The sequence below is a fragment of the Vicugna pacos genome, chromosome 6 (assembly GCF_048564905.1).
Source record: "Vicugna pacos chromosome 6, VicPac4, whole genome shotgun sequence".
Classification (NCBI taxonomy): Eukaryota; Metazoa; Chordata; class Mammalia; order Artiodactyla; family Camelidae; genus Vicugna; species Vicugna pacos.
In genome coordinates, this window is record NC_132992.1 from 14429808 (window position 1) to 14446056 (window position 16249).

Below are 16249 nucleotides of genomic sequence, written 5' to 3' on the forward strand. Positions count from 1 at the left end.
ACCACGTTTAGAGGTATACTTTGTGCCAAGCTGATGTCAGGCATGTTATCTCTAATCTTCATTATATCCCTGAGAGCAGATGCATCATCACCCCAGTTTATAAGTGAAGAAACTGAGGAAAGTAACTTTCATGGTATCATGCTAATAAATAGTATCTGAGAGGTAAGATTTGAATCCAGCTCTGAGACTCCAAAGCCTGTCTTCTTTATTATTTAATTTTCTTACATCCAACTACATGGCCCTATTCAAACATGTCTATTTCCTCAGATTAACATTAACACACTTTTATTTATGTACCTGTTATTCAGCCTGGTATATCACTTTCCATGCTCCTTTATCTGCCTAATTTCTATTTATTCTTTATGATTCCACACAAGTTTTACTTTGAGACCACTTCAACTCCTGGTAAATGATTTCTCTTCAGAATTCTTGATTATATGAATTTGGGACTTACTGAGTACTATACACAATAAGGTTGTAGTAGGAATGAAGTACAGTAAGTATAAGAGTCTATAAAAATTACAAACAAATAAAATTGGCTATGTCTATTATGGTATCTTTATATTAACTTCATAGGTTCTATATTGATGGAACAGGAACGTCAGGTTGACGTGAAAAGGTCTGGCAGCCATGTGACAGGCTCCTCGGCAGGAACTGGCTGTGTCTCTGGGGATGCTTATTTTCATTTCCTGAATGATCTGCATGTCTAGCTTTCACCAGTGTGCCAGCACACTCTTACAGTAAATATTCACACTGAAAAAATACTAAATATTGTCCTTGTGAGCTCATTGTCTAGTACCAGCTTTAGAGTTTAAGTCTTTTCTTCTTGGGATTGATCTTAAAAGCAGAAATCTTGGAGAGACATAGCAGAGCCCCTTGGTTTTTGACAAGTGATAATAATGTGGAAAAACTTTGCACCTCTCTAACAAGAGAGACAGGGATCAGAGTCTGAAGTGAAGCCACATCACAGTAAATACACGACTTTGGAAGAATGCACCATTTTACACTAACTTAATATTTTTCCCTTTTTAGCAAGTGATCAAATAAGGGAGACACAATTATTGAGTGCCTGCAGAAAAATAAAACTAGGTTTTGTTTCAAGAAAACATTCACTTATAAGCTAAAAATTAGACCTAGGTGCCTGTACACTTAACCAAGGTACATGGCAACACTTAGTGGGTGGTTATCAGTGAGTCACCATCAAGGTAGGTGGATATAGTAAATTGTGTTCTGCATGAGTCAGGTCTGAGGCTGGCATTACTTTGTTTCCTCATTAATGACCTGGATGTAAATGGAAAGTATACTTTTTAAGTCTGCAGAGGACAAGATGATGGTCTTGGAAGATAAGAATAGTATTCAATATGAGCGTGGTAAACTAGAGATTACATTTTTAAAGGGAACAATTCAGAAGGAAAATGTATAAAATAATATGCCTGATACAAAATGAAATCTTAATAGATATAATCTAAGGAAAGGCTGGACAGACCAAATAGATAAACCTATAGATACTAAACAGACATAGATAGATAGTGGGGACCATAGAAGGAAGGTAGACTGGCATGTATCATGTCTCTCTTTCATCAACCCAGAGTGGTGTTCTGTCCTTGAATAATTTGTTTCCTGGAGTTTCAGGTGCCTCTACATTGTTTCATTCCCATTTCCTTTCCCCCTATACAACCTAGTTTTCTCCTAATTATCATGTAAGAGTCAACTGAGGCATCACCTTCTCTGGAGAGCATTTCCTGACATCGCCTCCTCACATCTCCCTCTAGTCCCATATCCTTTCTCCATGTTTTCGTAATGTCCTGGATAGACCTCTCTTCTAGCAGTTACACCACTGTACTTTAACTGTACGTTTCAGTCTCTCCCAATAGGCTATGACCCTAGAGTGTTTTATCTTCATAAAGTGCTTGGCACATTGTGGCTACTCATTACATGCTTGTTGAATGAATGAACGAAGCAGTATTTTTAGGTGGTGACTTTTAGTTCACATTATAGTCAATAGAAGCTCCATTGACTGCAACGGGTCCCAACAGTTCACCTCTGCTCCAAGGAACCCACCCGGGCCATATAGGATCACTGCAGAGGCCCTTGAGAGTACTGGCCAAGCTAGGAAACATAAATTTTCAGTTCATGCATCTGTAGGTTGCTCCAGATTGATCTGTCCTTGATGAAGAGTGGTGAATCTCTGTTCCTTAACTTGGTTTTATCAGGCACTTGATGTGATATCTACATCACAAATGTAAAAGAAGGTTCTTATAAAGACAAGAGTACCTAAAGGATTGTGAATAGTGGTTGATCAGCTAATTAAAATTTCGAAGAACAATCAGTTATTATCTACATATATGTGATAGTCTAAAGCTTACAGCTCTATGAATAGAATAGGGTAGACTCTGATACTCACTTTAAAACCATAAAATGTTAATCTCTGATGTTATTGTCAGTTTTCTCCTCATTTCCATCACACTCTATTTTGCCCTCCGCATGTCTTTATTATGCATTACCCTTCTCCCTTCTGTGCCTCTGGTTGGCTCTCTACTTCTACCTGTCTTTGCTCTTGTCTCTTTTTGACTTTTCTTTCTATGGCCACATATAACTGAAAAACATTTAAAAGACTTTTTTGTACTTATTTTGTAAAGATTTCTGTTTCCTTCTTAATTTGAAAGCAGGCATATGGATGGTTTTACCTTTTGTCTCTTTGTAGCCCTTTATTGATTTTGGCCATCTCAGATTCAGGAGTCCTATAGAGAAAAAATGTTGCTCATTTCATAATAGTCGTTCAAGACCATCTGGGTATTTGTAGTCCTACCCTGTTCCGATTGTTCTCAGTCCCAAGAGTTTACCTGGCTTAGAATATAGGCTCCAACATCTGAAAAATCAACTCCAGAGTTAGTTTGAGTATTAGTTTATAGTATTTTAGAATTTGAAGGGGATTTTAGATGTTATTCAGTCTTAAAGATGAAGAAACTGTGACCCAGAGAGGTCATGCAATTGCTCAAAGTCATGAAGCTGGTAAATGACAGATCTAAGACCAGAGTCTGATTCAGAAAGATTTATATAATGGAAAAGTGGTATATATTGGAATGCTCCTAGTAGAGCATTCCTAGTAGCTTGGGAGAAAAAGGAAAACATCTGCCAAAAAATTGGGGAAATGTAATAATAAATAATAAAGTCCTTAAAAATTATTGGTTGTATGGATCCAGGATCCTAAATCCTGGAAAAAAAAATGTATCTGATATGTGCTTGACATCAGTGTATCTATGTGTGTATTTGTACTACTCTGTGTGATTCATTTGAATAATCCTCAACTTTATTTCCTTTAATATTATTTCTCTTCTTCCCCATGACATAGGAAAGGGCTATTACATATGAATTTTTAGATTTTTTTGATGTAACATTTTGTCACAAGACTTGAAATACTATTTCAAAGGCAGTACAGTTTAGGATAGCAGTTCCCACTAGTATTTCCTTATCATCAGACTATTGGAAGCCTCTTCATCTTGTGTATTATTGGAAGGCATGCTGGGAGAATTTTGTCAAGTTAGCTGTCCTATAGGGTATAGTGACAGAACTGATCATGCAGGAATTAGGGAAAGATCATTTTTCTAATCAAACTTTAGAAGGGAGTCCAAAGACTGCTGATACTGTCCCTTGATTTATGTATCAAGAAAGATCCGTTCTGAGAAATTTTAAATGACTTGGAAGAAGGGCATTGGCACCACAATGAGAACCATTTTTTAAAAGAGTGATTTATCTTGAAATCAGGCATGAATGAACAGAGGCAATGGGAATATCCACCTGAGCCTAGAAATTCAAATAAAAAGGGAATGAGATGGTGAGTATGAGGTTCAAGGATATTTTATAAAAATGAGGATTACATGCAGGCTGTTACTATAAGAATTAAACATTCCTTAGTGTGTCACCTGGATCCTCCTGATTTTCCCCACAGTATCACAATATGGGAGTCAGAGCATTGGAACAGGCTGCTGCACGGCCCTGGTAGTGTGATGTGAATATAGCTAGTCAGGCCTGAATTGGATACTCCCATTGTATTTTTCAAGGCTTGTAAAATAATGCAGTGACCACCCACTTTCTCAATTTAAAAAAAAACCTTTACCTTAGAAAAATCTCTACTTTGGAAATATACTGCCAAGTACTTTTCAATCGCTTTGGTGTCTATGTCTCTTAAACCTGTCTGCCTCTCTCAGTCATGAGCACCACAGTCTTTATTTAGACTTTCATAACTTTTCATCTGGACCTCCTGCCACCCATATCCACATTGCTGCCAGAGTGATTTTACTAATTGGATTGTTTATTTTCTGTTCAGGGGCATTCAGTGACCTTTAGGTAAACTTTGAATTCCCTAATATCTCATGTAAGGTCTTTATGATCCAGTTCTTGCTAACCTCTGCAAACTTACCTTTCATTACTCCATGTTCTAGCCAAACTGAAATATCTGATCTTTCCTAACTTCTCTTGCATCTGAGCCTTCATTTATGTTATCTCCTTTCCCTGGATTGTTTCTTCCCTAACTTCCTTGGCCTTTGCTTGCTTTCTCCTACTCATCGTTCTGGACTTTGCTGAGGTATCATCTCCAGGGAGCCTTCCCTGATCACCTGTTCCTCCTCTCATTGCCCCATCACCTGTATTGTAATCTTGAATTATTAGTGTGTCTTTTCTATTGGACCATCAACTCCTTGAGGATGCTGATCATGGCTTTATAAAGTTGTATCCCTAGTATTTAGCACAATGTTTGGCATGCAGTAGGTGTTTGCTGAATATTTGTTGGATAAGTAAATCTCTTTTAAAAGATAAACAGATCATCTTCTATCATGAAATAACCTTCTCATTTTTTGTCCTTATTGGATAGTTCCACTAAAAACCTTTGAAGTTATGAGTCTCTGTAAATTAAGAGCACAAATGATACTACCTTTATGTACTAATTCCGTTAATTTGGTGGATTCAAGCTGACTGCTGGTTTCATCTCAGAAAGTGGAAGTTTCCTGCCTCTGTCCCAGTGGAAACCATAGCCACGGCAGATTTATTCCTAGGCTAGGTTGCTCATTGAAGTTCTGTTTCCTTATAATCAATACACATTTATTTAGCATTTGTGATGTGTCAGACCCTGGACTAGGTGCTGGATATTAATAATACAGTGACATAGGTCCTTATCCTCAAAAAAATCATGGTCTTAGGAGCAAGTTCATCATTTAGAGTTTTGAGTCATTGTGTGAATGAATGAAAGCTGTAATAGCTGATAGTCTTTGAATTATGATTGAATGAATCAGCCAACAAATTAATGATTTTTTCCTCAGGTAATGAGGATACTTCTATAAGAGCTAGAGTTTGTGGGAGACACTGCTTTATGGACTATTACCTAGTAGGCAATTTGTAATTTTAATTGAGTAGTATTTTCATATCATTCATAGGTTCCTTCTAACATTTTTGTATGTGTGAACCAGCAGAAACTCACCATGGCTCATTGATGAGAACCCAGAGAGAATAATGTAATCACATTCAGAAATGGACAGCACTGTCAGTTACTCTTTGTTTTACAGAGATGAGCGAAATCAGTCCATCATTGTAAGTGGAGAGTCTGGGGCAGGAAAAACAGTCTCAGCTAAGTATGCCATGCGATACTTTGCAACTGTGAGTGGTTCTGCCAGTGAAGCCAATGTTGAGGAAAAGGTGTTGGCCTCCAACCCCATCATGGAGGTAAGACAGCAGCAGCCTTACTGTATTCTCTTATTAAGAAACATGCTCAAAAAAATGGATTGATACAGCATACATTAGAACATTCGGCATCTCTCAACCACTAAGAGTAAGAAAATACCTTTCCGGGTATTAGTCAGACATCTAGGAAAAGTAAAAATTTAGTAAGCTAGACATTTTGTTTAAAAATCCATCTATATGGAGTCTGCTTTATTCCATAATCCTGCATATTTAAGCTCCATTGAATTATTGCCTCCAACTAGCTGGCAATGGCACTTTATTTTCTACAGTTTTTTTCCCTCCAGTTGACTCCTATCTCTTGCTCCTTGTACTGAAGTATAAGTTACTCATTTTCCTCCCAATCCTAAGCTCTTATTTAAGCTCCTTCCAAAACATTGGATTCACTATGCTCAAGCATAAAAGAGTTTCATTATTCCTCTGCCTGCATTTCATTTTCTGTACTTAGTCCAAGCTGTATAGCTATAAGGTTTTTTTTTTCCAAGTTAGGGACTATAGACTTAAATCATGATCTTTTAAATATTTTCCTTCTTGTTTCTGCTGAGCACATCACACAACTTTAGGTTAGAAAAAGAAATTGAATAACTAAAAATCCTTGAAAAAGGAAGAGCTATGAAAGGATGTCCTTCAAAAGTAGGCTATCTATACAAATGCTTATGCCAAAGAAAATAGACCTTTTTGTGTGAGAATTTGAGTATTTTAGGATTTGTAACTAGAGAATTATTTGTCAATTAATATAATTTTAAGAAAGTTACATTTTTGTAAGTAGTCCAATTAATTGGAGAAAATAAGTCTCATTCAATGGAGAGAAAGTAGTTTGGAGATGTAGAAACAAACCTTTCTTATTAGTCAGCATTTTTTATCCTGTTTTTCCTTTGTCAAGCCTTGTTTGTCACCCAAACACAGATGGCGCTTAGAACTGGCCTGGTGCACCTGTGGTACAAGTGGTTTTTGCACTAATCAGCCCGGAGGTAATTGTGCCTGGTGTGCAGTGCTGTGTGTGACACTTTAGAACAGAACACTGTGACCCCTTACCTACAGGGCTGCCCTTTAGAGCAGCAGGACTTCTATTCTTGGGACTGGGAGAATAAGATGTGCCGGGGAAGTTAAGAGGCCTCCCGGGCTGGGTGAGCTATGGAAAGAGAACTGGAAACGTTTTCTGAAATAGCACAGACACAAGAAAACAGACCTTTATGCCGAAAGATAGTAGTAAAGATTTTGAGAAAATACTAAGATTTTGAAAGAATTTAAACTACAGGTATAATGGTGGACGACACTCGTGTTACTAGTGGGGAGATACTGTCTGTATAGCCAGCTTTTTGTTTTGGTTTACAAAGCAACAAGGCTTTGCTTTCTACCATTATTTTGAGTGTTTTGATCATAACAACAAATCCTTGGTATTTGGTGGTAGTTAAGCCGTTCTTAGTCCCTAATGTTAGAAGATCCCAAAGTCGTGATTTTGATGGCATCGGAGAATCCCGTCTCTTCTAGCCCTGACCATGTAATAAGTCCGGAATGAAGCGTCTAGAATGTCAAGTTGAATGAACTATTTTACAGCCTTGCTATATTCTCTTTCAAAAAATAACTACACTTTTGTCTACAACACAGATTTGTGTTAGTAGGATGATATTAAAGATTTGGGATGGTTACAGATACTACTTTTTAATATGCAGTTATAAGGAATTTACTCTGTTTGCTAGCATGAACAAAAAAAGATGAAGTCATCAGTTAGACTTAGCTACTTCCTTCTATATCATTGTTTAGTTTCTCTGTGGGAGTTTGGATTAAGGAAATTTGATAAAGAGAGAACTAATTTTCAAAACTACAAATGAGGGCATCCCAGTTTGAAAGATTAAAATGGAATATAGGGCTGAAGAATGGTGACAAAGGGTTTACAGTTAAAGGAAGAAAATACAGATAAAACTGTTGAATATGTGACCTAGAAAATTTGTTGCTTTTCAACTTGCCTCGAGATTATGTCCCTGTATCAGAGCCCTTTACTGTGATGTCAGGAAAGGCATGTCTGGGTCTCCAGTGATCACGAGTGCCCCACACTCTAATATCACAGCACAGTGGCTAATGGGGTTTGCACATTATCCTTTAGAAAGCAAGCTCCTCATCCTCTGCATAGGCTCCTTTTGCAAAATACTAGTGATGTAGAGAGAAATAAATGGTTCTTTTTTGCTCAATTTTATGAAATTTTCTTTTTCACCCTTTTTTCTTTAGAAATTGTTATCCTAAGATGAGGATGGGGAAGATTTGGGGGGCACACTGGGTCTTAGTAGTTCTTGCTCATCTTCAGTAACTGTAGTTGAAGATTTTAATCTTCATTTAGTAAAGAAGAAATCACTCAACAATTCATTGAAATCAGTAGTAAAATCAAGACACAAAACTGCTTTCCTTAAGCAATTTCTTGCTAATTGGGGTGAAAACAGCAATGGGGAGGCTCTTGTAAATCTAGTACTTACGAGGCAGAGGCCGCAATTAGAGGGAACGGGCAAAAGGGACTGTTCATACACATAACCTTCTTCCCATACCAGGTTAGAGGCTTAGAATCATAGTCTTATTTTGGAAAAGGACCCCAGAGCTCATCTGTTCTAGTCCGTTTACACTTGGGGACGCTAACACTTCTCAGAGGGTTAAATGACAACAAGGTGGTGGTAGGGCCTGGCTCGACACCCAGATCTTCAGACTTCTGCTTCATTTACTCTTTCTGCCATTCTGTGCTCTGTGTTTATATACTTTATACTCAAAGACAAAGGGGTCTGTTTCAACCCTGGCCTACCCACTGCTGCTTCTCACAAGGCGTGGTATTGTTTCGGCAGGTTGACTGCTCTGACCTCCACTCTGAGTCGATGGTGGGGGGTGACATGTGGAAGTTGGTTGAGTCAGGGAGGGAGGAGAAGCTGTGCACCACCCTCCCCAGCTTGCTCAGGACAGGGCCTGGTGAGCACTCGGTAGCTTCCTGCTGTCGCTGCTGCTACATGTGACCCTTCATCTGCTCTTTGACACGACAGATTTTGCTGAAAGAAAATTTTGCATGTATCACTAATTTCATTTTCTGAACAGAATAAAAATAATGGGACTATATGGAGACTTTTTGTTGTGCTTTTTGTGATATTAAGAGGGAGGATATCTGAGTAAATGTATTGTTAAATTATCCAGGGCTGCATTAAATCCCTCTGTTATTTGGCTGGGAAGATAGCTTCCAGCCATTTTTTCCATCCACACTGTTAATCTGAAATTTAGCAGTGTTCTCACTGCCAAAACGAAATAGGACATTACCTGCCTTGTACTGCAGAGAGTGAAAATATGTTTTCTTTTATTAATCAGAGAACCTAATGTATTGACTTTTGTGGTTTTGTTACTACTGTTTCATCACCTGTTTTGTGTTGCATTTTTGACACTCCAGAGCTTTTTCATATCTTTCTCTCTCCTGTGGTTTCAGTATTCTAATCCTTATAGTCACAGGCTTTGCACAGTGAAAGATACTAATCTTATATGAAATTAAATTACATTTAATGTGTGCACTATGTGAGCACTTGCTTTTCTAGCTACAGCATGTTTTTTGCTTTGCCTTGAAAGAAAAATTTATAAAAGCATGTTACCTAAATCAGAAAGCAGTGCATATGCCACTTAAATTCTTTAAGATTATATTAAGAAATTTAGCAAAAAGTTACATTCTCTGTTTTCTGTAGCAGATGTCTTGCAAGTTAGATACAACTATCAAAATCCAAAGCCAGATTTTACTGTGTCTGATTTCTGAAAATGGCTTTGAATTGAGTGGATAATTACTAACACTCTGCTAATGATCAGTCCACTCGCTAGGTCTTTGTTGTCATGGAATAAGATGATGGAAACTTTTGGCTAAAGAGACCCTGAACACCAGAGCATTTCCAGGAAAATACTCATTTGTCTTAACCAGTTTATTTACATGAAACAGACTAAGCTTTTCAATAAACCAAAACTCTAATAATTTAACTCAGCGCTTGTGCCTAAGCACCACCCAGGAACACCCATTCTCTTCCTTTGCTGAGATGGGTGAGTGCTTTCCATCACCACACATGGTGGGTGAGGACCTCCCAACCTCTGGACTCAGGTCTGCTGTTTCTGAAAATAATTCCTGTGAGAATAACAAGGCAGATGCAGACTATTAGTATATACCTGGGTGGCTGTGCCTGCAGGGGCAAAAGTGGTTCTGTTCTTAAAAGAATCAGGTTTAGAGGGCTGTGTTCTACTTTCTTCTTTCTCTCCCTGAACAAACTCTGTAAATGTCATGGTGTGAAATGCACTTCTAAAATCTTATTTTTTCCCCTCTTGTTTCTTAGTCAATCGGAAATGCTAAAACAACCAGGAATGATAATAGCAGTCGTTTTGGAAAGTATATCGAGATTGGTTTTGACAAGAGGTATCGAATCATTGGTGCCAATATGAGAACTTACCTTTTAGAGAAGTCCAGAGTGGTGTTCCAGGTAAGCCGGGCTTGCACACATATCCTTGTGTTAGGTCGCGTCTAAGCCCAGAGCTCATGCTTGTTGGTACGCATTTCATCCCCAGATATTCTTGAGCACGTTATGACCCTATTACTGCAAACCACATCTGGACTGAAACGTGTGAAACAGCGCCTGTCAGAGGCAGGGGGATACCCATTAGCTTAATCATCTTTAGGACTGGGCACTGATTGATGTTTAATGAGGTTTTTGACTCTTTCCTCCAGAAAGAGTAGGAAAAGCTTAGTTAAGAAGAGGTGCTATTAGTTTAGTCCTGTCTGTCATGTTTCCCAGATGATAGGGAAGACGTTGGCCTATGCTTTAGTGAGCTACAGTTTGAACTGAGTTCAGGGAAAAAAAATTATCCTGTCTTCTTTCCTTTTTCTTCTCCTCACTAGTATGATATTGCATAGATAGGAAAATGAGATTTGAAAGGTCCTCACAACCCAGTTGTGAGCTACTGTCAAAGAATGTACTCAGATCTACGTATCTGTGCAGGATTTGCTTTCACACTATGCTCTTGCCCCTTTTAATTTGTAAGTGGGAGATATTACATATTACAACACTGGCAGGCATGCATTTACATAGTTACAGGTATACTAAGGAATGTGGAGACTTATCATTAGAAAACTCCCAGCATAGGGCTCCTGGTGACCCGCTACGTGCTGGGTTCTGTAGTTCCTTGACTGGGTGCCACTGCATTGAGGTTCAAATAGCCCTGGCGCTGCCATGTAGCAGAGTCTTCAATTTCCACTGTGTAACAGAGCCTACAGTTTCCATTGCACAAGTCTGTTGGGGCTTTGAAAGTGTCTGGGATGTACTGAGAGTCATAGTTTGGGCAGCCTAGAGCTACCCTGGCTTTGACTTTGGGGGTTGTGCCTGATTCGTGGCTGCCTAAATGTAATATTTGATTTTTATAGTGAAGTGAGAGCCACCCTCTTCCTTTGTGCTGGTATCTAGGTACATACAGAGCAATGTTACTGTACACACATGTACACTTGAATACGTTTTTAAAAAAATGTTTAGTCTCCAGAAGAAAGAATGGGGGAAAATATATGTAGATCTAAGAGAAGGCTGAGTCTGAATAGTACAGATTTGATTGAGAGGTAAATGGTTAAGGGTGAACTGGGTATGATGACCAGAGGCGAATAGTGCTTAAGATGTTAAGATAAAACATTAAGGCCTACTCCTTACTGTCTTGCCTAGAAACAATGAAGCAATTTTAGCTGTTCCCCAGTCCCCGGGCTATATAATATTGAGGATGTTTGGGATGTCCAACTGAGTCAGTCAGAGCATACCTGATACTGTCCTTCATGCACAAAGATGACCAAAGCTTTTCTGCAGATAACCCCACTTTTCCAGTTGTCTATGAACTGAATCACCTGATCTCTTACCTGATCATGCTTGTGATCATTGGTGTATTGTTAATTTATTTAGTGTTTTCTGTCCCTATAATAAACCTTGTTTACCAGACATCAGCCCCTGTTGGGCATCAAACCTGTCCTTGGCCTTCCTTGCACTATTCTTTAGTCAGTTGAATACACTACAGAATTCAAGGGTATAATGATAGAGTATAAGGATTCAGTTTTGTATGCACAGTATTATTAAAATTGTATTTTTATGGTATATATGTGGGGAAAGACTGTCAGAAAATACTTAAAAAACTTAGGATTGTACATGATTTATTTTCTATTTTATAAAATATTCTTACTGACTTTTCAGTATATAAACTAAAATGATGTAGATGATATAGTACATTTATGGATTTCTTACAAACAACCACAGTAGATGGTCCAGTCTAAAATATGCCCCAAAAAAAAGGATTTTTTTTTCAAAGTGTTAGAAAGACAATGAATCTAAGAGGTACTGTGAGAAATCATTGCATAATGGAAAAAAAATTGGTTTTAGCTTTCCCCAGAGGCACTGATCTCTTATAACAATTCCATATAGCAAGCTGTTCACTAGTTTGAAAAGCATTCCTATCAGATATTTTATGTTGAATGTAACCAACAGATACACACTCACACGTATGCACATAGCTAATAAATCATAAGGTTTAATAATTGTGGATATGTATTAGGAAATTTGGGAAAGGACAATTTATTTCACCAGCTGAAATAAATATTAAAATTTTACTTTATGATTGAATTTTGAGTTTCAGATTAAAATGCTATAACTGAAAAGTCTTCTTCTTTCAAAGGCAGAAGAGGAGAGAAACTATCATATCTTCTACCAGCTTTGTGCCTCGGCAAAGTTACCCGAATTTAAAATGCTGCGATTAGGTATGAATATGGCATTAGATTTTTTTGTGCTGGTGTCATTTTATAATAATTTCTGAGTTCATAAATTTACTTGTTAAAAAGGAGATTATCTCCCACTGGGATATTTATGGATGAAATGATAAAAGGTCTGCAGTTGGCTTTAAGATAACTCATGGGACAGGGAAGGGGTGAGTGGCTGTATAAATGGAACAGGATTGGCCTTGAGTCGATGCTCGTTTAAGATGAGTGATGAGTACGCAGGAGCTCTTTATACTAGTCTCTACACTTTTGTGTATGTTTGAAATTTGCCTTGATTAAAAGTAAAAAATTGAAGGGCGTTTATGTGGTATAACCCTATGAGGTTTCTGATGAAGGGAGTAAAGTGTTTGAAGACATTCTCCTAGCACATAGGTTGGAATCAGACCTTTAGGAAAAGACTATTCATTTCACAAACTAAGATAAATAAGCTACAAATACTTCACTCCATTATTTAATTTTGAGTTTTGTATTAAAACTGAAAACACAGGCAGTCAGATGCTAGACTGTGTACACTTGATTGTGTTGTTGCCGCCTCTGATTCTAAGTGGACATAAAGGTGGAAGTCAGAGCCTCTTCACAGACTGCAGATCTTTTTTATGTTCCTTAACTGCAGGAGATGCAAATAACTTTAATTACACAATGCAAGGTGGCAGCCCTGTGATTGAAGGAGTTGACGATGCCAAGGAGATGACACAAACCAGGCAGGCCTGCACTTTACTAGGTAATGTAATCTCGAGCCCTTTGTTGGCATAGCTTTGTATCAAGTGGTGAGAATTGTTGGGAGATTTAACATTCATTCTGAAATACATTTGGATGACATATGGACACAAGGTTTCTTTTTGGGGTGATAGGAGCTGTACTAAAATTAGCTTATGGTAATGGTTGCACAGCTTTGTAAAATGGATGAATTCTGTGGTATACAAATTATTTCTCAATAAAGCTATTTAAAATATTCAGGGCATCAGGGGAGGTGGGACTGTTTGTTTAAATTTTTACAAAATCTGAAACCTAGAGCTAAATGAAATGGGTTCCTGTACAAAAACTCATGTTTTGTAGGGTTTTTTTATTTTGGGTGTCTTCTTGTGGTCTGGAAATGTGGTTGACCTGGTTTGGTGACAAAGCAATGTATTACATGTAGTTTATTCTGTTGTTGAAATGGCTCAGATGTCACTGTCTTGTTTCTGGGTTTAAAAAAAAATTGGATCTACATATAAATAAATTGACCTTTAGAAATGTGAAGTGCAACTTTCAGTGCTGAATTATTTATTCAGAAGCCTCTGAATATGAAAAACTCTAAAGTCATATATTGGTATTTTAAGGAGCACTCTGAGGTGAGTTATTTTAATTTAAAAGCATTGCTTATCAGAGTGTGGTCCAGGACTGCTGTGGAGCTTGCGAAATTCTAAAATCTCAGACTCTATCTTGAACCTACCAAATCAGAATCTGCATTTTGACAAGTTCCGTTGGTGATTCGTGTGCACATTATCATTTGGAAAACACTGCTTTACTACAAGGACTAATTCTGTAAATAGAAAATTACAAATGTGAAAAAAAAAGAAGGCCCATAACACAGGAGATGGCAAAACATTTCTTATGAGATCAACTCTCAGTTATTCTGTATATGATTATATATTTGGGAATAATTTAACTATTTTTATTTGAATATAATTACATCTAATATTCTGGGAAAATCTTACCTTATTGAAAAATGAAGCCTGGTCTGATAGAACGCCAAGGGCTGCCAGCTTTCTCATCCCACCTGATCCTTCAGGTCCTCCCCTAACGCTGCGTTTGGACACTCGCTCATCAGGCTGGGGTACAGCACCAGCCTGAACACTTCTAATCCTGGGATCTCTTTGACTTACACTTGATCTGAAGTTAGAAAAGATAATTAAGTAATTTGTCTTAAAATAGCTTTATTGGGCTGCAGCTTGCATTTGGAGCAGAGATAAATAGAAAAGGCAATAATGTTAATAAAATACTTAAATCCAGTGTGTGACAATGATGACTATAATTTGTTTAGCACTTACCATGTGTCACACAGTGTGTTAAGCTTACTGTGTGCATTTTCTCATTTAATGTTCACAAACACCCTTTGAGATAGTCCCTACTATTCCTGCATTTCAAATGAGAAAACAGAAGGATAGAGGGTGAAGTTACCTGTGCAGGTGAGGTGGCAGGTCAGGAGCAGAGCCAATGTCTGTCTCAGTCCACAGCTCACACTCTCAGCCACAGTGCTAAACTGCATTGTGTGTGAAATGTTAACTCTGACACGTTATGATGTGTATAACACCTGGCAATATTCAAGAGTTAAAAATGGGCTTAAAGTTGTCTGCTATAATTGTTTAGTTCCTGTTCTGAAATTAATCATTTGTTCACTTACTCTGTGTTTCAGGAATTAGTGAATCTTATCAGATGGGAATTTTCCGAATACTTGCTGGCATCCTTCACTTAGGCAATGTTGGATTTACATCTCGAGACTCAGACAGCTGCACAATACCTGTAAGCTCAGAACAAGCTTTTTAGTTTTGTTGATTCTTTATGGAAACAGTGCATTTGAAGTCACTCTATTAACTAACATTAATAATTATCAGAGAGAGAATTATCAGACAGATACACTATCCAGAGTAGAATCTTGAATTGTAAATAAAGAAGTGTGGATTCAGATCTCTGGTGCACAGTGATTGTGTGTGTGTGTGTGTGTGTGTGTGTGAGAGAGAGAGAGAGTGAAGGAGGAGGAAAGAACTTGGATACATACCTGATCCATATAAACAGAGATGGGAAATATTAGATATGAAAGTTGGATTGGTGAGTCTGGAGAGAGGGCTAGTTTGGCTCATGGCACACCCACCAAGAATTGGTAACTCTATTTGTGTCTTCAGCTATGGAAATAATAATACGATTTAAAAGTTCCTGAAGAAGCCATTAGCAGTGGTTACTCCTGGGAAGAGGAGTTAGATGGCTTGGGAAGTAGGGTGATTCATGTATTCTTCTTTCTACACATAGTGATAACTGCACACTGAGAACTAAAACCCAGTTCATTTGTTTTAACTATAATAAAACCTGACAGTCTCAGATTGTTCTCATTGGGCATTTGTGACTTGTGATATTTTCTGGTCACCACCATCAAAGATAAGACACACATACACATATATTTATTAGGCATTTTTAGACTTTTTTTAAAATGGAAGAAGTTGTAATATAATTCTTTTCCATCCTGCTTCCTCAAGGATTATAATAGGAAGCAGTCTTGAGATTTATGTTTCACTCTTCAGACACCCAAGTTGATATTTGCAAATCTACATGTAGATTAATTCATGTGACTTAAATCTGGATAAATTAGACTTCAGTTTTGAAATATATGTGTCATGGTCTCTGCCTGGGTTCAATCCCAACTTTACTGTTTACTCACTCTATGTTTTGGGGTGAGTTCCTTAGCTTCTCTGAACCTTGTTTTCCTCATCTACAAAATGAAAGAGACTTCCTTTCCCAGCATTTTTGGACTGGTTGGTCTGATTGAGCTTCATGCTGGATAAATTATATTTTAAAGACTATTTAAAATAAATACGTAAGAACTTCTTAGAGGCCAAATACTAAGTGAAAACAGAAACTCAGAGAACAAAGCAGAACCCTGAAGCTGGGACTCACCTCAAGGGCATTTGCTGAACCCAGTGACCTTGAGCTTTGATTTTCATAGCCAAGTAGGTGCAGAAGACAAAAGATAAAGCC

The 16249-nt window shown here is 37.8% G+C and overlaps 1 protein-coding gene across 4 annotated transcripts in view; it reads left to right on the forward strand.

The window, feature by feature from the left end:
- The window catches only part of MYO5A (myosin VA), a 168275-nt gene that overhangs the window by 66591 nt on the left and 85435 nt on the right, over window positions 1-16249 (forward strand). For all 4 annotated transcript variants that reach the window (XM_072962395.1, XM_072962396.1, XM_072962397.1 and 1 more), the window contains exons 5-9: window positions 5559-5715; window positions 10059-10202; window positions 12421-12502; window positions 13134-13241; window positions 14916-15022. In XM_072962395.1, coding sequence (XP_072818496.1) covers window positions 5559-5715; window positions 10059-10202; window positions 12421-12502; window positions 13134-13241; window positions 14916-15022 — 598 coding nt within the window. The remainder of the gene's footprint in view (window positions 1-5558; window positions 5716-10058; window positions 10203-12420; window positions 12503-13133; window positions 13242-14915; window positions 15023-16249) is intronic.